Source organism: Phytophthora sojae (genome assembly GCF_000149755.1).
Source record: "Phytophthora sojae unplaced genomic scaffold PHYSOscaffold_7, whole genome shotgun sequence".
Lineage (NCBI taxonomy): Eukaryota > Oomycota > Peronosporomycetes > Peronosporales > Peronosporaceae > Phytophthora > Phytophthora sojae.
The window spans coordinates 1,961,172-1,980,395 of record NW_009258121.1 but is presented as its reverse complement, the minus strand read 5'-3'; the positions used below and the strand labels follow the sequence as shown (position 1 = coordinate 1,980,395).

At 54.2% G+C, this 19,224-nt stretch overlaps 6 protein-coding genes across 6 annotated transcripts; 4 read left to right on the top strand and 2 right to left on the bottom strand.

Moving 5' to 3' along the window:
• Window positions 1-1,104: 1,104 nt before the first annotated feature.
• PHYSODRAFT_336546 (hypothetical protein) lies at window positions 1,105-1,572 on the top strand (the record flags this gene model as incomplete). Its single annotated transcript, XM_009534117.1, has 1 exon — window positions 1,105-1,572. One exon carries the CDS (start codon window positions 1,105-1,107, stop codon window positions 1,570-1,572), a length of 468 nt encoding a protein of 155 aa, XP_009532412.1.
• A 62-nt stretch (window positions 1,573-1,634) lies between these two features.
• PHYSODRAFT_336545 (hypothetical protein) lies at window positions 1,635-1,961 on the top strand (the record flags this gene model as incomplete). Its single annotated transcript, XM_009534116.1, has 1 exon — window positions 1,635-1,961. The coding sequence occupies one exon, from the start codon at window positions 1,635-1,637 to the stop codon at window positions 1,959-1,961; it is 327 nt and encodes a 108-aa protein (XP_009532411.1).
• A 2,252-nt stretch (window positions 1,962-4,213) lies between these two features.
• On the bottom strand, window positions 4,214-4,756 carry PHYSODRAFT_336544 (hypothetical protein; the record flags this gene model as incomplete). The annotated part of the gene is made up of 2 exons (XM_009534115.1): window positions 4,214-4,527; window positions 4,567-4,756. The coding sequence occupies 2 exons, from the start codon at window positions 4,754-4,756 to the stop codon at window positions 4,214-4,216; spliced, it is 504 nt and encodes a 167-aa protein (XP_009532410.1).
• Window positions 4,757-6,513: 1,757 nt separating this feature from the next.
• On the top strand, window positions 6,514-6,972 carry PHYSODRAFT_336543 (hypothetical protein; the record flags this gene model as incomplete). Its single annotated transcript, XM_009534114.1, has 3 exons — window positions 6,514-6,631; window positions 6,714-6,862; window positions 6,895-6,972. 3 exons carry the CDS (start codon window positions 6,514-6,516, stop codon window positions 6,970-6,972), a joined length of 345 nt encoding a protein of 114 aa, XP_009532409.1.
• A 2,056-nt stretch (window positions 6,973-9,028) lies between these two features.
• PHYSODRAFT_361479 (hypothetical protein) lies at window positions 9,029-10,475 on the bottom strand (the record flags this gene model as incomplete). The annotated part of the gene is made up of 2 exons (XM_009534113.1): window positions 9,029-10,308; window positions 10,379-10,475. 2 exons carry the CDS (start codon window positions 10,473-10,475, stop codon window positions 9,029-9,031), a joined length of 1,377 nt encoding a protein of 458 aa, XP_009532408.1.
• Window positions 10,476-16,325: 5,850 nt separating this feature from the next.
• PHYSODRAFT_336540 (hypothetical protein) lies at window positions 16,326-18,133 on the top strand (the record flags this gene model as incomplete). The annotated part of the gene is made up of 3 exons (XM_009534112.1): window positions 16,326-16,740; window positions 16,822-16,969; window positions 18,010-18,133. 3 exons carry the CDS (start codon window positions 16,326-16,328, stop codon window positions 18,131-18,133), a joined length of 687 nt encoding a protein of 228 aa, XP_009532407.1.
• Window positions 18,134-19,224: the final 1,091 nt, after the last annotated feature.

The following is a 19,224-nucleotide window of genomic DNA, read 5'->3' as shown; positions in this document are numbered from 1 at the left end:
ATTCAAGCTGACTGCTAGAAGCTAGCGCCTACTACAGCAGCAGCGGCGTCGGGCACGCAAAGTTGCGAACTCTGCAGCTCTGTGCAACTCGATTGTCGATACTACCAGAGATACATAGGTTCGATTCAAACATGCAGCACTTGAATTTACCGAATATACCGGTTGCTTATGACACAAGCGGGGACCCCGGGGTCCCGCCAAACGCTTCATATGCATACACACGATACACAACAACCTAACCATCGAAGATGCACAGTCGCTACCGATCCGTATTGAGTTGAGCTAAATTTGCTATGTCTATTTGAACTGTTATCGCGCAAACCAGCATAACTACATGTAGCGCGGTGCAGTGCGTAAATTCATGCTGGCAAAGTTGCAGTCTTTCAGTGCTAACGTAGTAACAACACTAGAGTACGGTATCGACGACAGCTACCAGTTTGCAACGCAGTATAAACCACACCCAATCATAGTTTCAATACTTTAGTTGTTACTTCAAAGTAAGTAAACACGCAGGTCACTACACTGTAGTAAGGCATGTCCGTGACAATGTAGCTCGCCTCACAGAAACGGGTGATCAATAATACAACGGCAACGATATTCAGCTCACTCGATGTTTAGGTACTCAACTTTGCATCGTGAGCGACATTTGGTAATTAGCTTAATAGGAAAATGTATTCCTACTCATTTGCTACTAAAGCACGAAGTTATAGCAACGAATATGTGTCAACTGTATCCGCACATTATTGTTATGGAAATCAAAATGATGCATATACTTTTAAGCTATGCTATTCCAGCAACCCGTGGTCAAAGCGCCCGCGTAGCGGGTGCCCAGAGCGCTAGTCGGTCCTCTATACAATCGTGAACATTGGGGTCACATGTTGTTTATGGCCTACACAGCTCAACTGCTAGCATGACACGATCACATGACGGGCATTTATACAGATGCAAACGCACTTGCAGAGGCTCAACAACACTCAAATGTTAGCGTCAAGTTGAAGCTCAACAGCTACCAGTAAACTGGTGGCGGCAGGTCACCGATGGACGTGCCACCTTGGCCCTCACTCTCGTACATGTACTTGTCCACACTTCTTCACTTCATCATCAATGGACTGTGGTCTACCTCCCAACTCGACTCCAAGAGCTCACGAGCAAAGTACCGAGTATCAAGCGTCCAAGAAGCGTCGACGGAATCCCATAGACGACCAGACCATCATCTCCCTCGCAACAATTAGTCAAGCTCGTGACGGACTCCAGAGCACCAAGCCAAGACTCACCAACACCCACAAGGTTCGCATGATGAGAGCACTCGTGGCAGCTATGGAATGTGAACTTCACTGTCTCCAGTCCAAGTGGACTCAGCAGGTACCCGACGCATGCACGCGGGATACAGCACAACGCTGTTCGCTCGAGAAGTACGCCGCCAAACAGAGCGACAAAGTGCACCAAGAACTTCAAGAGATGTTCCAACAGCAGCAGTTCCTGCTAGTCTCGCTCCAGACAGCCGTCCTGCGGAACTCCCTGCATTCCAATGGACGCGACATCCTAAGGAACTCCACTTCGACATTCGACTAGGCCGCAACCCAGACGAACGTGAAAAAATGTTGGTAGAGCACAATAGGCGATCACTTGCGACGATGCCTTCTATCGTGGAGAAATTGATCGACAAGGCGCTCGCGGGGCAGAAGAAGTCAGGTCAGACCGGAATGCCGCTTTCCCAAATTGACATCACTGGCTGCGAAGACTGCACCCTTGTGTCGAGCGTCTTCGTGTCGGAAATCCCCCACCCATCGCTTGAGCGAGTGTTCGCGGCTGCGATGGCGCATTTCGACTCGATCCCGGCTTGGATGAAGCACCACTTTGCCATTGAGGCCAGAGTGAAAAGGCTGAACAGCGATGACTCGCCAGAGGCGTATTCACAGTTAACCCCTTGGGTCCCGGGATTTAGGCACCGAAACACGTAATCTACGGTACTGTACGTCGTAACTTACGACGAAAAAAGTAACTACGAGTTTGTATTGGCGCGCCCTGTCCGCAACAAGAGAAGCCCCATCAGACATATTAGATTGTAGAGATCTATGGGGGGAACTTACGACATAAGAGTCGAAAACGACGCCAAGTACGCCGGAACTTACGACATTGAACGTATGGTGGATCAATAGGATTGGCGAACTACACAAAACATCCATCTTTCGCGGTGTTGATAGATGACTGCGAGGTTGTAATCACCAAATCATCGATATATAGCCAATCAAAACATTTTCTCTCTCACTTATGCACAGGTCAGGTAATGGGGAACCGTATCCCATTCAAGAAAAATGGGTAATCACTACAACCAACAAAGGGGTACTTGGAGTGCTGACTTACTTTGTATGTCAGTGCTAAAACAGTTCTATAACCGTAGAAGCAGCTTCACTTCATCGCTTTGTTTGTCAGCTTTACGATATAGGCCCTACAGCTCGCCCATTTCTATAGAGTGTTGTTGCCGAGGCAACGGCCTACACCGACGGCTTTTCTCAATCCGGAACACTGAAGCAATGCCGAAATTGCTTCGTTTTACCGTTCCTAGAAAAAGTTTAAGCCTACCACGGTTATTCTAATTCGCAGCAGGTATATTGATGCTGCTCTCGAGGGTGGCCGCACCGGTAGCGGCACTCGGGCTTCGCGTACTATAGAAATCGCCTCGTACAGGGAGACTGTCAAAACAGCCGAAGAGGATCTCTATACGCACAAATAAGGAGTTACGACCGGATTGACTAGTTGATGACACGCGTACGAGCCAGACCTCCGTCGTTCCCGGTGAAACCGAAGTATACGTCGTGCTTAAGTTGGTTAGTAGTAGGATACTCTCGTCATCTTAGTTTAGTTATTGGGAGAGGTCATTGTGGAATATACGCACGATCAAGGTTATTTACTCACTACTCCATGCCCTTGCTTCCAATCCGGCATTTACGTGGCGCGAAATACGCTGCAACACTGTCGCTGCCAAAACCAGCTACACCGTACAGTTGTTATAAGGCTGCAAATAAATATTTCTTCGTGTTAGAAGTCTCGGCAGACATAGTCTACTTCCGGTTATACTTACTTTGTATATTCGGCACCTAAACTCGAGGAAATAGCAGCAACAGCCCTTGGAGAGTTATTTAGGCGCCATTCCATCCATGGTTTTTATCATTTACTTGTTTATTGTGTGTTCGGGCGTTTAGAAGCTATTCTACGAGCTCGTGGGAGCTCTTGACAGCCGCATACGCCGTACTCTCCCCTTCAAGGTCGCTGTTGTGTTTGCTTGAATGTGGGCACTCGCGCAAACCTTAACCCTTTCGTGTGCAACCGGGGCATTCTGCCCCAAACGCCCGATCGAGTCGAAGCGTCGCTCAACTGCACCTTTTCAATTTTGGCCAGTCATATCGCGGGAGGTTCGGGTAAGGCTAGGGGTAATGCTGCCGCCTCCCTGTGAAAACAGTTTGAAACCCGTTAAAGCTGATGAAACTTACGCAATATCTTGCCGCGTCCGTTGAAGATCTGAAGTTCAACTTCCCGCTCGGGTACATGTACTACAGTAGTATTACAGTAGTACAGTACTTATCGTTGAAAGATGCATGCTGCTAAGCAGCGTGCACACGCGAAGCAGGCTGCTTTTCCCGTCGATTCACTAGCGGCCGGAGTTCGTGATAGTAGCAGGAGTTTGTGATCGCTGGCGATGTGCACTGAATTTTGCTGAAAGTTTGGCGCAGGCTCGGCCAGATGAGCCGAAAGGCGCTGTTGTTTGAGTCATATTCCCAGCTCTACCCGCAAAAGACCTCTCAAGCCCGAGGCTTGCCTCACCAACGTCTACTAGTAACTAGTACATCATTACCAAGAAAAGCTTATGGAGGGCATGTTTGACGCGTGTGGCAACTTGACTGATCTACGGAGAAGAGCAGCAATCTCCACAGCGAGATGTGTTCTCTGGATATTACGGCTAATAGTATGGATATCTTTATCGATAGTAACATTTTTACGAGTGTTACAAGTAGTAGTTGAAGTGATAGTAGTAGTGTCAGCTACCATGGTGGTTAACTAATAAAATATCTTACAGCATATTTAACCGACTCGTCTCAGATAAGTTCAATACTAGTAGTAATACTTTGCGACGTAGCTCAACCAGGGCGCCGTCGATGGTCGACGGCAGGATGCGGGTAATGCCATCATCAATCGTGGCAAGTGTGGTGTCGGCTTATGGCCCGGTATGCCGCCCTACCGAGTCAAGCTTGCCGTTGGCGTCGCGATCGGCAGCAGCAGTCGCCCAGCGTGCCGACCGCAATAGAATTCGCACCATACCATCCGTGCAGTCTAATGAGCAGGGGGCCGACACCAGATCGGCCTTGCCATCAACTAGCATGACGTCCGCGGGGAGGTCCGCGAGCATAACGTCCGCGGCGGGGTCCGCCAACATGCCGTGCGTGCGGTCGTCAAGCGTGCCACCCCCGTTGGGCTTTGTAAGCAGGCCCTCCGAGTCGTTGTCGAGCGGGAGTCGAGCAGCAAGTCGCCCTGGCCGTCAATTGGCTTCACCTCGGCGGTGGATTCCACCGAGCGTGCTGTCATCCAGGAGCGGAGTCCGGCAGTATGCCGACAGTGCAGTCGTCGAGCATGGCGTCCATGTCGGGTCCGGCAGCGTGCCGACAGTGCAGTTGTCCAGCGTGGCGTCAACGCTGGGGTCTGGCAGCGTGTCGACAGTGCAGTTGTCCAGCGTGGCGTCCGTGTCGGGGTCCGGTAGCATGCCGACAGTGCAGTTGTCCAGCGTGGCGTCCACGTCGGGTCCGGCAGCGTGCCGTCCGTGCTGGCGTCGAGCGTGGCGTCCGTGTCGGGGTTCGGCAGCATGCTCTCCGTGCCGTCAGCGTGGCGGGCCGCAGCATGCCGCCCTAGCCGTCGGCGAGCGTGGCGTCCGTGGCGGGGTCCAGCAGCATACCTCTTGTCGGCGAGGTTTGTTGACGGAGCTGGGTAGCGGCTCGCAAAATGGAAAGTGAACTCGAAGCCGCGAATTTCAAAACTGCGCGCGGGGGGGGGGGGTCTGCTGGCGCGATCTTTGCGTCGTCCAATCACATGACGGTCTACAGTTCCGCCAATCACGCGCGCACCACGCAGGATTCCGCCAATTACGCGACGGCAATGCAGATCTCCGCCAATCACAACACGAAAAAGCCGAAAAAGCGAGCCCAAAGGAAAATAGCCTGGGCTCAGCTTGGCGCATCCTACTTTAACTTCAACACCAATTAGTACCCCTAAAAAATCGTTCAGATGCTGGCAAAATGGAGGGGGATGGCCTGCGAGGCCTTGGCGCCATTGCGTACATTCTAGTTCATATTCCAGACGTGGTTCTACGCGTACTAGCGCCACCCTCAGTAGTTCCGCTCGTGCCGCGTCGTGGTGCGCCCGCAGCCCACGGAATAGCTCTAGACCACCATCGCCGAGATCGACGAGTGTCTGCTTCAACTGAAGTCCTCACACGTTTGGCTCGTCGCGGCCGTGAACAGGCATGGGCTGTTGGCCCCAACGACCCGAGCACGACCCAGATTTGCACCCAAGTCCGAAACAAGCGCAGCACGTGAAAGCACCCCGCCGCTACGATCATGGGGGATCGCAGAGCTCATGATACAGGCGCCCGTGCTTTAGGTAATGCAGCGACGAGTGCCCACCACACCCGCACCCCACGCGTGCATCGGCACCTTCCCTACACTACTTACTGACCGCTGCAGGTGGCATTTTCCCACCACGTAATGTAACCTGGTCGCTACCACCTGGCCACACGGCCTCGGGGCAGTTGTGACCGACGTAGCGCTGTGAGAACACTGCATTAATGTGACCGTAGCGCTTGGTGGAAGGGCCAATCATGCCCGCTATACCAACTTACTATGTACTCAGGATTACGTACTCAATCAGTACAGATTAAATTCAAATCTGAAACAATGCGTATCAATCGCGTATAAACCTGTGTTAGCCGTCTGATGTCGTAGTCATCACGATGGCTACTTAGCTGAGGTCTACACCGTTGTGGGCATCGTGATTTGGTGATCTTATGATGCCCACCAAACCCCTACTTACTTTTTAGTCTAGATTGGCATCCCGTGGGTACCTAAACCGCGCGATCATGTCAGCCGAGTTGCGCTAACATGAGCAGGTTGTGACTACTCAGGTTAGCGCAACCCGATTGGCATTTCCGCGCTATGCAACATCGCAGAGACGTGTACAGCGGTTCTTCTGGTCCAACCTGGTTACCAAATCACTTACTTCGAAAGACTAGCACCTCTTTCTATGAAGTTGCGAGTCTTGACCGCAGCGCAGCCAGACTTCCATTCTTATATGCTAATAAACCCATTATTGCTTGGGATTAGTGTCGTTGGGTCGGACTCGCCCGTCGCCACCGACGCCGATAGGTATGCGTTTTGTGGTCATCCCGACCCAGTGCCTACAAATGAAACATTAGTCACGTAGTTTTGTAAAATACCTGCAGCCCGCCACGCTGACGGCACGGAGAGCATGCTGCCGAACCCCGACACGGACGCCACGCTCGACGCCAGCACGGACGGCACGCTGCCGGACCCGACGTGGACGCCACGCTGGACAACTGCACTGTCGACACGCTGCCGGACCCGACGTGGACGCCACGCTGGACAACTGCACTGTCGGCATGCTACTTGACGCCACACTGGACAACTGCGCGACGGGCACGCTGCCAGACCCCGGCGTTGACGCCACGCTGGACAACTGCACTGTCGGCATGCTACCGGACCCCGACAAGGACGCCACGCTCGACGGCACGATGGCGGAACCCGGCGTGGACGCCACGCGCGACCACGGCATGGTCGGCACGTTTGTGTACCCCGACGTGGATGCCACGCTCGGTCGGCACGCTGGGAGGGCATGATGCCGGACCCTGACCTGGACGCCATGCTCGGAGCTGGCAAGGTGGGCACGCTGATCGGACGCCACGGTTGACGACCGCAAGGGGGGCATGATGCCGAACCTAGATACAGACGCCACGCTCGACGATAGCATGGATGGGACGCTACTCGAACCCTACGCCAACATCGTGCTTCAGCAATGGCGACATGGTGCTTCACTCTTACCAACATGCTTTGGGTCGTGAGAGTGGTAGATTTACTATTGAGCGCAATGGTATTAGGCAAAAATCTGGTAAATGTGAATGAAAATGATACGTAGAAGTTTGGATCGTACAAATATTGCTTGCTTGGCACCAGTTCTCTACTGAGTGCCCACATTGAAGTACATGTATATTCATAGTATCCGACGTCGGCACCGTTTCCCACCATGACGCAACACAGCAGTGTTAGTGTACATGACCGAGTGGTGTTCAGCAGAAATTCAAGCTTTACAGCACAAATAGTAGTAGATTTGATATTATATGGATAGGTCATGCCCTGAAAATATCGGCTTGGAGCATGCCCACACGAGCTGCGTGAAGACGTGCAAGCTTAGCGGGAGCTGTACCGTCGGATGGACGGATCGTTGTCGACGTTTGCACAGGCTTGAGCGGCGCAGGAGGTGTATCCCCTAACAGGTCAGGTTCGTTCAGTCGATCTCCAACGTACGGGCGTTCAACTCATCGCAGCTGTTGACCAACCGTAATCCACACTGAGTAGCGTAGACTTCAGGATAAGGGCTCGCTCAAGTTCATCAATGTTACCAATAGAGCCTGACACGGCAACATCGTGGCCTTCGGTCGCCCCACCTGGCAGAAAGCTTTTACATGTACAACAAGCGCCTTTTACTTGTTTTACATGTACCCACTACAACGTGCATGCCAACCTGGCACTACCTTCGACGACACCTTCGGATACTTTCAAACAAGCGCATCCCTCGTAAGATATAGCGAAGATATTCGTAGTCCAACTCTTTCCAGATCAGCTTCCGTCGAAGCAAGGTGCCGTTTCCTCTGCAACCCCAGTCAATCGCGTGAGGCTTGCGCCCTTTCAGCGAGGCGACCCTCCATAAAGATTTTGTTTTGGCCTATCAAGACGCAAGGTTTGTCCTGGCATTTTGCCCTGTTCCATTTGTGTACCCAACAAGAGGCAGGGATGGCTACATGCTCGAACGGAGCAGAATGCCCCCTTTGATTTTCAAGTACCTTGAGTTTGTATAGTATACTTAGTGACTTGCTCACGAAGGGGTTAAAAGGGGATGCTCGTCTTTCTCTATACAAAATGTCCCATTAGCCAGCCCCGGCTTATGCACAACCCATCTCTGATGACAGCTCTATATCCGTGTTTTTGTGCAATTCTGATTTTTACCTCTCTTGCTTATACTTTTGCCGACGAAAATAGACTTGATTAAAGTATTGCAATCTCGTTTCGAGCCAAATGCTATTGTTAATCGAGCTATGTCGTATTATACGACATTGAGATTCGGCAAAGTCGTAACTTACGACGTCGGGAACCAAGGGGATAACGAGCTTTTCCAAGAGCACATGGGCCAACTGCAAGCCAACGAGGTTTACAATTCCCTCCTCTTGAGTCAGACAGCTGAGCCTTGAGTAGATCATTTTCTAGCTTTTGAAATGACGGAGCTACATTTTAACATGAAGAATGCATATTTGCCTTTCTAGCAAATGGCAACAAGAGTGCCAAACGCGCTACACCCAAAGTAATCTTTGTGTGAGGTACGGTACTAAGTAAAGAGTCTTGTACAAACTTCATAGTATTTTAAGTAAAGAGTCTTGTACAAACTTCATAGTATTTTCAATGGTGTATAAGAAACCTACGAGAGAAGATGCTCGACACTGATGAACATTACTTTCTGGATAGCGCCGCAAGTGAGCTGTTTTTTTCGCGATCAAGCTCAAGGGAGTGGCATCCCCGACGTTGCAAGACTTGATTCTCAGAGTAATAACTCTCAGCCTGATATTCCCGCAAACGCCAAAGGAAGCAATGTTCATACTGCAAGCTTAAGTGCGCTTATCACGAAGCAGGGGAATCAGTACACAATGGAATTGTAGGTTACAGTTTGCGCATATAATTGATGACTGCTTGCGGTGCTACCTTTGCGATTGTTGCCCTTGCAGGTAACTACAGATAGCGGACGTGATCAGATCGCCATTAAAAATGGGGCGGTTGGTCTCCAGGTCGTTCTTGAGTGCAGGGTCGCTTGGTGACAACTTGTAGCGGTACAACACAACCCAGCGCAGCCTCACGGACACGGTCTTGCCAATGCTCGGGTCCCTGAGGGGCGTGACTGTGAGAGCACACATCCCGTACTGCAGCGCATTCGTACTCGGCACCGGATACAACGCGTCCTCCGTGATGGCATCCATGAAGATCATGCCGTAGTTTGGTGTCAGTTCAAAGCATCCGACATGGTTCACACTTGCAGGCAGTTGCCTATTCGTCGCTCCGTCGTAGTTTAGCCGCGCGTACGTCACCGGCGCGTTAACTCTGTCCAACGTTTCCACGCTTGCCTCGGCCCCAAAGTGGTGCTTGATCATGGCAGGAAACGTCTCGAAGTACGACCGCGCAGCCGCGAACACTTCCTCGAGCGATGGGTGCGGGATTTCCGACACGAAGACGCTCGACACCAGCGTGCAGTCCGCGCAGCCGGTTACGCTGATTTGAGACAGCGGCAGCATCGCCTTACCAGTCTCCTTCTGCTTCGCGTCGATGGCCATTTGCGAGAACTTCTCCACGATGGAAGGCACCGTCGCAGACGATCGTCTGTTGTGTTCTATCAGCATCCGCTTGCGCTGCTCTGGGTCGCGGCCTAGCCGCGTGTCGAAATGGAGCTCCTTGAGTATGTCACTGCCGCTGGACTGCAGGGTATTTCGCAGGACGGCCGTCTGTAGCGAGGCCAGCAGAAACTGGTGCTTTTGATACAGCTCTTTGAGCTCTCGGTGCTCTTCGTTGCTCTGTTTGGCCGCGTACTTCTCCAAGGCGCAGCGTTGAGCCATGACCCGTGTGCGCGCGTCCGGGATGTGCTTGGCCCACTTGGACTGGAGACAGCGGAGCTCGTACTCAGTGGCCGTAACCTGCGCTCGCATCAGACGGAGTTTGTGCGTGGCGGTCAGTCGAAGCTTCGTCTTGCTGCTCGATGGCCCATCGCGAGTTGAGAGTACCAGCTCGTCGTCTTCGGACTCGCGTCGCTGCTTCTTGGTGGCACGAATGGCTGCGCCTTGCCCAGCTCCAGCTTGAGCTCTTCGCACCGAAGCCTGCATGGAGAGCCTGTTGTGGTCGACCCCGTCGGAAAAGTGTCGCGCTGTCCGCGTGGAATAGGAAGCGGCTGAGATTGAGCAAATTTCGGCTGTGTATATTACTTCACGAAGTACTATACTTCGTGAAGTAATATATACTATACTATGTATCCATTTCGTTCATGGCGTAAATTTTGATCATACCGTATGTGTACTCTAGTAAATTAAAGCGCTGAATAGAGATAGAGTTGCTCCGTCTAATACGGTCCTGCGAATCAAGTGCAATGAAACTTGAGTGCATCATAGAAATCTGCTTCCAGCAGACTGCTGGCATTGCTGTTGTTGTGTTTTTCCAAAGCTTTTAAATTTGAACACAGAGCCTCTTGCTTGCGGCGCGAAGCCTCTTGGAAAGCGATACGGCCCGAATGCCTGAGCACAATGATATCGTTGTTCCATTAGCAATAGAGTGGAGCGTGCCCGATTCCAGCTCGACTCTCTACTCTAAAAAATGATTTGGGAATACCGATCACACCGGTGGACCACCTATGTCATTGCCCTAAGTAAGTTAATACAGGAACTGAAGTCCGCAGGTAAGAATGGGGACTCCAGCCAACTGCAGATGGGCGATACGAAGCCTCGAAAAGTAAAAAAAAGGGAAGGCGAAGTTGTGTACAACCTCAGGTCCTGATGCCGAATAATATACTCACCGTAGTTTTAGTCGATGTATATTGTCAATTGAAGGAAACAAATACTCAAATCTACACACTTGATATTTGTATGCACCGAAGAAACAGCAGTAATTGCCAGATTCCGGACCGGAATCCGGAAACCTGTCAAACCTGCAATAGAGACACACTGGCGAAACATAAAATCACTTGTGCCAATCAGCGCCCACTTATTCATTCCGGACAGCGATAGTAAGGTATGAAAATCGGGCTATTGTAATTTACAATTTGTAAATATCTCGGTTCAGTTTTTTTTAAGCACGACGCAGGGACGGATGGCAAGCGGCTAGGAGTGCATGGCAGAGGACTGGAGCGCGAGGAAGAAGACAGGTCACGGTGCGCCGTGGGCGTAGATGCTGTTGTGCCCCACCACGGCGACACGGAAGCGGTGATCGGCGGTGGCCACAGCTTCCGCGTGATCGCGAGGAAGAACGCGCAGAGCGCCGTGCCGTCAGGAGGCGCTCCAGCGGGCGAGCTGGATGTGACCGCGCGAGCATAAGGAGGAGGCGGGCACGACGAGTGGATGCTCAGTCGCTTCGAGACGCTGAGTGACGCCGTGCGGCCCTAGGAGCCTCTCCGTCGAGGCCGAGCTGTACGCCATGGAGGCGACGCGGCAGATGCCGATGCGCAAGCAGCGCATAGCGAGCGCGATGTGAGGCAGGAGGCGCTACAGGAGTAGTGCGCGCACGGGGCGGTGGTGCCGGGCAAAGATTAGGCACGTGAGAAGGAGGAAGAGGAGACGGAGAAGCATGAGGCGCATACGGCGACAAGCGGGGCTGCGCGTTGAGTGAAGTGCGGCCGACTGAGGACCACGGAGGTGACGAGGGACACGACCGTGACGTCAAACCACGTCGCTCTCGACGGCAGCAAAGTGAACGGCCTGGCCGCGGATGCCGTTGGCACCGCTGCTGCTATCAGTTCGGCCGTCAGTGTCGCCCGCTCCAAGCGGCGTCCGCCGCCCGAGACGAAGGAGACGGTGCCGGCGAAGGCGGTGAGCAGCGAGGTCGGAGCGATGACGCGACCCGCACACGGTGCAGCCTTGCACGTTGTCGGGGCGTGAGCCACTCGACCTTGGCTTCCGAGCCAGCGGCCAAGAACCGCAAAAAAGAGGTCCGAGATTGGCATCGTCTCGGTATGCGATCATACAGATCCGTCGTGACCCGACTAATATGAGCAAGCTCGTAGTCGGGTCGGCGCGGCAGCGCGTCGGCAAGCACGTCCAACTTGCCCGGCTTGTACTCGACACGGAAGTTGTATTCCGCGAAGAATGACAGCCAACGCTCCATCCGCTGTGAGAGATGCGGCATGTTGACGGCAGTCCGCAAGGACGCGTGGTCTGTATAAACGACAAAGGGCGTCGAGCCCAGGAGGTGCACTCGGAACTTGACAAGAGCGTACTTCATGGCAAGTAGCTCCTTGTCGTGGATTGGACAGTTCCGTTCGGCTGCCTTGAGCTGCCTGGACTGGAACAAGATGACCCGTTCGCGGCCTTCATCGTCGGCCTGCAATAACGCACAGCCAATTGCGTAGTCAGACGCATCACAGACTACGCTGAAAGGCTTCGTCTCGTCCGGCAATGCCAGGACTGGCGCGCGCTGTAAGCTCGCTTTGATGTCGTTAAAAGCATCTTGATGGCGACGCTCCCAGCGCCAGTCGACATCCTTCTTCAGGAGATCCGATAAGGGCCTTGCCAGCTCGGCGTAGCCTGCACTATACTTGTGCAGGTAGTTAGCGAGGCCCAACCACTGTCGTAGGTCCTTCTGCGACCGAGGTGGCGGCCAAGCCGCGATGGTTTTCACCTTCTCCGGGTCCGCCCGGACCCCGGCGCTGCTGACGAAGCAGCCCAGGACCTTGATCTCCTCAGCTGCGAACAGATGTTGGCGTACAGCTTGTTCGCCCGCACGACTTCGAACACACGTCGAAGGTGCTGGAGATGCACCTCCATGGCCGTCTGGCCTGCCTCGGCACGGCTGTGGACGAAGATGTCGTCAAAGTACGTCTGTGCGAACACACGCAAAGGTCAGAACAGTTGTGTGATCAAGCGATTGAACGTTGCCGGGGCGTTAGAAAGCCCCTGAGGCATGACCAGCCACTCCCAGAGCATACCGCTCGGCGTGCTCACAGCCGTGAGTGGGATGTCGCTCTCGCGCATCAGGATCTGGTAGTATCCGTCCACCAGGTCCAGCGCGCTATACAGCGTGCAGCCGGCCATGTTGTTGAGCAACACGTCCTTGCGCGGGATCGGTGTCTCCGCAGGCACTGTCGCGCTGTTCAGCTTGTTATAAGCATGAACCAGACGCCACTTTCCGTTCGGTTTGCGAACACAGAAAGTAGGCGTCGAGTGCGGGGACTTCGACTCCCGCACCATGCCTGCCTTCGCCTTGGCGGCAAAGAAGGCATCAATGACTTCACACTGCTCCCGGGGAAGAGGCCATTGCCTCGTGACACAGTACTTCGTGCCCGGCACGAGATCGATCTCGTGCCTGATTCCCCTGTCCGGAGGGAGATTGGACGGTGGATCCATGGACACCACGTTCTCGAACTCCTTCACCAAGGGGTACACCGGGTCCCGGGGGTTCTTAAGAATCTCAGAGCCCATGCGCGACGCGCGCTGTCTCTGGAACTCCTCCAGGACTTCCTGGTCCATGCCCGAGGACGAGTTCAACTCGGCCGACGTGGACTCCGGTCGGAGGAGAACCAACTCTGCGATATCCCCGGCCTTTAGCTCGGCCAAAAAGTCCTCCATGGCGAGCTCCTCAAGGTTCAGCAACTCTGAAACCTCGGACAGAGCTGTAAGCTCGACAGCTCCTGTCTTGTCTGGAGGCTCGGAGTCGCTGGCGACTGGCGTCGTCGGCCACACGAAGGCCCGGCTTACGACGTGACCCTCGGGTGTCTTCGTCTCGTGGCGCCGCCTTGACGGCACCACCGATCTTCTCGATCTCGTGCGGAACTACGTTACCCGCCTTGTCCTTGAGCGGGACTTGGTTACCCGCCTTGTTCTTGAGCGGAACTTGGTTACCCGTCTTGCTGGGTGGAACTATGTTACCCACCTCGCCGTGTGGAACTTGGTTACCCACACCAGGAGCGCTTCCAGCGACTCCCGCATCAGTTATGGTCTGAGTGACCTCCTGTGGAACTATGTTACCCACATCGGAAGCGACTGCAGTGCCTTCCTCATCAGTTACGGTCTGAGTGACCTCGCGTGGAACTTGGTTACCCACGCCAACGCCAGCGGCGCCTTCTCCAGCAGCCCTTGCTGCCTGCGGTACTTTGTTACCCGCGTGTGGACCTACGTTACCCACCTGGTAGGTGCTGTCCGGCACCTCCACTCTCAGGCCTTGTCCGGCCCGGTCGGGGTCGTCGTCAGTCTCGACGGACCCTAAGAACTCATTAGACGCTGCTGCGCCCTGGCGGCCCTCGCGGGCGCCCCAGCTGCTGCCAGAGGTGGGAACATGACTCACCAAAGCTCTGTCAGAGCGTGGGGAACGGCTGGCCCCGATGGCCTTGCCGCGCCAGTCGATCCAAGGCTCGTGTTTCTCCAGCCACGGCATGCCAAGGATCAAGTCGTACTTGTCCATGTCTAGGACCAAGAACGGCTCCGTGCTGTCGAAGTCCTCGAACTTGACAGTGAGGTCCATGTGGACCCGAGGTACTTCTACCACCGTAGTCTTACCGAGACCAGTCCGTTGCCTTTGCTGCCTCGTAGCGCATCGGCGTACTTGTCGCGATTGCGTGCGACAGTCTGGCGGCGCGCAAAGTTCTTGGACGCCCCAGAGTCGATCAAGATTCTCAAGGGATGATCGTATCCCGGTACACTCGCGTGCACCACAAGCAGCCCACCGCTGCCCTTCTCCGCTTCGAGAGTACAGAGACTCTCAGGGGCTAAGTCCCCATGGCGTGCGCCACCCGCACGCCCCTCATGAAGACTTAGTGTTTCCCCAGTAGGGCGCCCCGCCCCTACTGGTGTCCGGCATTCCCCTGGTTCCTGGGGCGCGGCTTCTGCCAGCGACCCCTAGAGCCAAAGGGCTTCGAAGAGAACTTCTTCTTCAGTCCTCCCGCGGGACAAGCACGTTTCATGTGCCCAAGCTTGCCACAGCCGTAGCAGCGAATGTAGCTCTGCTCGGCCATGCCCAGATCCATGGGAACCGGCCCGTTGATCGCTCCATTGCCGGAGTTACCATTAGGCGCACCACCAGAGGCAGGGTTGCTCTGCCATACCGTGGCGGGGGTACGAGCCTGCTTGTGGCTGTACTCCTCCTGGAGGGCGATCCGAATCGCCTCCTCCATAGTGTTTGCTTGCACACGGAACAGTTGCGTGCGGGCAGGACCAACACGCAGACCGTCCATGAACACGGTCACCTTGATGTGTTCAGGCAGGGGGTTCCCCACCAAAGAGGCAGTGAGAACTCGCATCTCCTGGATGTACTCATGCAGCTCGCGCCTTCCTTGTTTGCAGGCGAGGAAGCGCGAACGCTGGCGGTACGCGTAATTCGCCGGAAGAAACGCGGCTCGCAGCTGCTCGCACAGCTGGGACCATGATGCGGAGCATCCAGGCGTCGTCGCTTCGCGCGTATACGCCCAACTCTTAGGGCGACCACTAAAGTTGGAGAGCGCAAAGGCGACACGGAGTCGCTCGTCCGAGACGAGAGCCGCGTCCATCGCGAGCTCAACCTCTCGAACCCAGAAGTGAAGGTTTTCTCCTTCCTTCCCTTCGAAGGGGTGAACCTTCAGCCGCAGGAGCTTCGGTTGCACCGGCTTCGACGCGGCCGCAGTGGCCTGCAGCCCTTGAACGTGGGCGATGAGCCCTCGCTCGTAGGTGTCGAACGCGTTGATACGCTCAACCTGCTCAGCCGGCGTCGCCGCCGCTAAGCTACGCAGGGCATCTGTCCCAAAGATGCCTGCCATCTTACGAACGGACTCGTACTGCGAGTCGTTCAGATGGGGAAACTCCGTACGATCCATCTTGGCTCACTCGATGAGACCACAGAGGATTCAGGTAGTCCAATCTACCCGCGTAGGCGTAAGATTGACTACAAGTGCTACCAAGTGTGACGGGGCACAGCACTTCTTAACAGAGGAAGCAGGAGTATACAAACTCCAAGTGAACAGCCGTTCACGTGTCCCTGGTCTGAAGGGTACGACTTGACTTGAAAAGCGGTAGATCTAAGCCTGAATGTATTTATAGGCTGGTACAGATTTGGCCTGCATACAAATCCTAAGTTCCCTATAGTTTGTGCCATACAAAATGTATCTGTTGGCTCTGAGGCCACTTGGGTCACTATCCAGGGGAGTGACAGATGTAGCCATCCCTGAATAGTGACAGGGTCACTATTCCATGTAACCCCGTTACACAAACAGACGCAGCGAAAAGCCGTAATACAAAGCCTAAGTAAAGCAAAAGGTTGCAACCCGAAGCAGTCTTCACCATGACAGCACGCTATAAGCCGAAGCTCGTGAAGTTCATGACGTACAAGAACGGCGTCAACTACAGCAGCGATCACACCTTCTCCATGGAGGAGCTCCTCGACATCACACCAGACCACGTTTGCCGCTGGATGAACGAGCTGACGTACGGGAGTCCAGAACCAAGCGACGACATGAGACCTGTCCATCGCCGTTCAAGCACGCTAGAGTTCTCCAAGAAGGCCATCTCAACCGTCATGCCTCGCGTAAATTCGACGTGGGATCCTGTTACACAGCGTGACAATCCTACTCGCTCCGACGCTGTCAACAAGCTCATCAAGAGAGTGAAGAAGTTTGAGGTTCGCCGAGAAGGAGCCGAGTCCAAAGCTCGCCGTTCCGTCGAGTTTGACGAGTTCACGAACTTGTTATTGCTCGTGCGTACGAAGTGAGGGCGGGTTGAGACGGCAATCATGGTGAGCAGCGTTCTGACATTGCAGTGGCATATCGTGGCGCGCATAGATGACATGATGAAGTTGCAGTTCGCCAACATCTCGCCAAACAGCCAATATCCTTCGACGCTGCTGTTCCAGATGCACTGGTCGAAAAACATTCATGAAGAGCAAGACGCCCCTGAACAAATAGTACTCGGAAGTATGGACCCCAAAATGTGCGTGTTACGCAACCTTGGGGGCCCCAGCGCGCACACGCTATCATGCATCGCGATGTTGCCAGACCGGTTCATTCGCAGGAAGTCGCCACCTACTTCCTACTCTTGGGGCGCCTCAACAAGGCTACGATTTGCCAGGCAATTTGCTCCTAACCTGCGAATGAACTCCTTTGCCCCCATGAAGATCGTTTTGGAAGATGACAATGTGGCAAGCTCCTTACCGGAAAATGGATATGAGCTGAGGAGCTTCACTTTCTCGGCGTGGCTACTTACAGATATCTTGCGAGTGGAAATGTAATGATATCCTAGATGGATATCGGGGTTTTCAAACGGCAGGTCTCTGCTTCGGCACGTCGACCTGGGACAACGATGGACCAGGAGTGACCAAATTACGATTGACCGAACAGGATAGAGAATTGTAGCGATAGGATAGGGTTAGTGGAGTAGTTACTACGTCCCAGCGATCACCGATCATATTCAGTCACGACCACTGAGTCACCCAGCAGTACGACAGCTGCATGACAGCAGCATGGCCACAGTCCTCCACGATGGCGAGTCTACCTGCCCATGCACAACCGGTGAACATGCCCATACCAGCACGACCTCCTACCATCGAGCATGTCCATCTACACCTATCGAACCTCGAGCCGTGACCTTCGAGCAGGACAGCAGCGTGAGCTCTGGCCATCGAACATGATGCCACGACGGCCACGTGGTCACTGACCAAACCCAGTCCCGACCATCGCACTTAGCAGCAGCAAGACCGCAGCACGAGCCCAGGCTTTCCAATGCTGAACGCCCACAAGACTTCCTGTCATCCAGGGCCTGCGAGCATGGTCATCCACGACCATCGAACACGATCCGTCGCCAGCGGACATGACAGCAGCACGAGCCCTGTCCTCATGGTATCCGGCCGACAACAAGATAGCCCATACTGCCAACACCACGGCATCGACGACCACGTTGGCCCCACCGCACATACACGTACGTCATTGGGGTTCACATTGTGCCAACTAACTGGTATTTGCAATTTTTAACAGGACCAGCGCCAGCGACACGGCCATGGTCTTTGCAAGTGGAAGTGCTGCTAAAACGGCTTTCACGCCTGCGGATGCCCGAGCCATGACGTCAGGATTTCGCCTCTCGCTACCCTCCTCTCCCTGAGCTGCGTCTCAACTGGAAGCTTTCAAGAACGATGGTTCATGCACTACCACGTCGAGAAAGACCCCAAGTCAACAGATCTCGTCGAGACGGACCCCCAAGCCAACGAATCTTCGGCTGCGCCTGATTTCACTATCGATGTATTCTCTCCCGTTACTGTTCACGATGCTGCCCGGCTGCTTGGTGGCAAGACTCCGCTTGAGTTCGCTGTATTCGAGTGGCATTATTGTGTTCGCGTGACATTTCCTGACGCCGACCTGGGACAACGATGGACCAGGAGTGACCAAATTACGATTGACCGAATAGGATAGAGAATTGTAGTGATAGGATAGGGTTAGTGGAGTAGTTACTACGTCCCAGCGATCGCCGATCATATTCAGTCACGACCACTGAGTCACCCAGCAGTACGACAGCTGCATGACAGCAGCATGGCCACAGTCCTCCACGATGGCGAGTCTACCTGTCCATGCACAACCGGCGAACATGCCCATACCAGCACGACCTCCTACCATCGAGCATGTCCATCTACACCTATCGAACCTCGAGCCGTGACCTTCGAGCAGGACAGCAGCGTGAGCTCTGGCCATCGAACATGATGCCACGACGGCCACGTGGTCACTGACCAAACCCAGTCCCGACCATCGCACTTAGCAGCAGCAAGACCGCAGCACGAGCCCAGGCTTTCCAATGCTGAACGCCCACGAGACTTCCTGTCATCCAGGGCCTGCGAGCATGGTCATCCACGACCATCGAACACGATCCGTCGCCAGCGGACATGACAGCAGCACGAGCCCTGTCCTCATGGTATCCGGCCGACAACAAGATAGCCCATACTGCCAACACCACGGCATCGACGACCACGTTGGCCCCACCGCACATACACGTACGTCATTGGGGTTCACATTGTGCCAACTAACTGGTATTTGCAATTTTTAACAGGACCAGTGCCAGCGACACGGCCATGGTCTTTGCAAGTGGAAGTGCTGCTAAAACGGCTTTCACGCCTGCGGATGCCCGAGCCATGACGTCAGGATTTCGCCTCTCGCTACCCTCCTCTCCCTGAGCTGCGTCTCAACTGGAAGCTTTCAAGAACG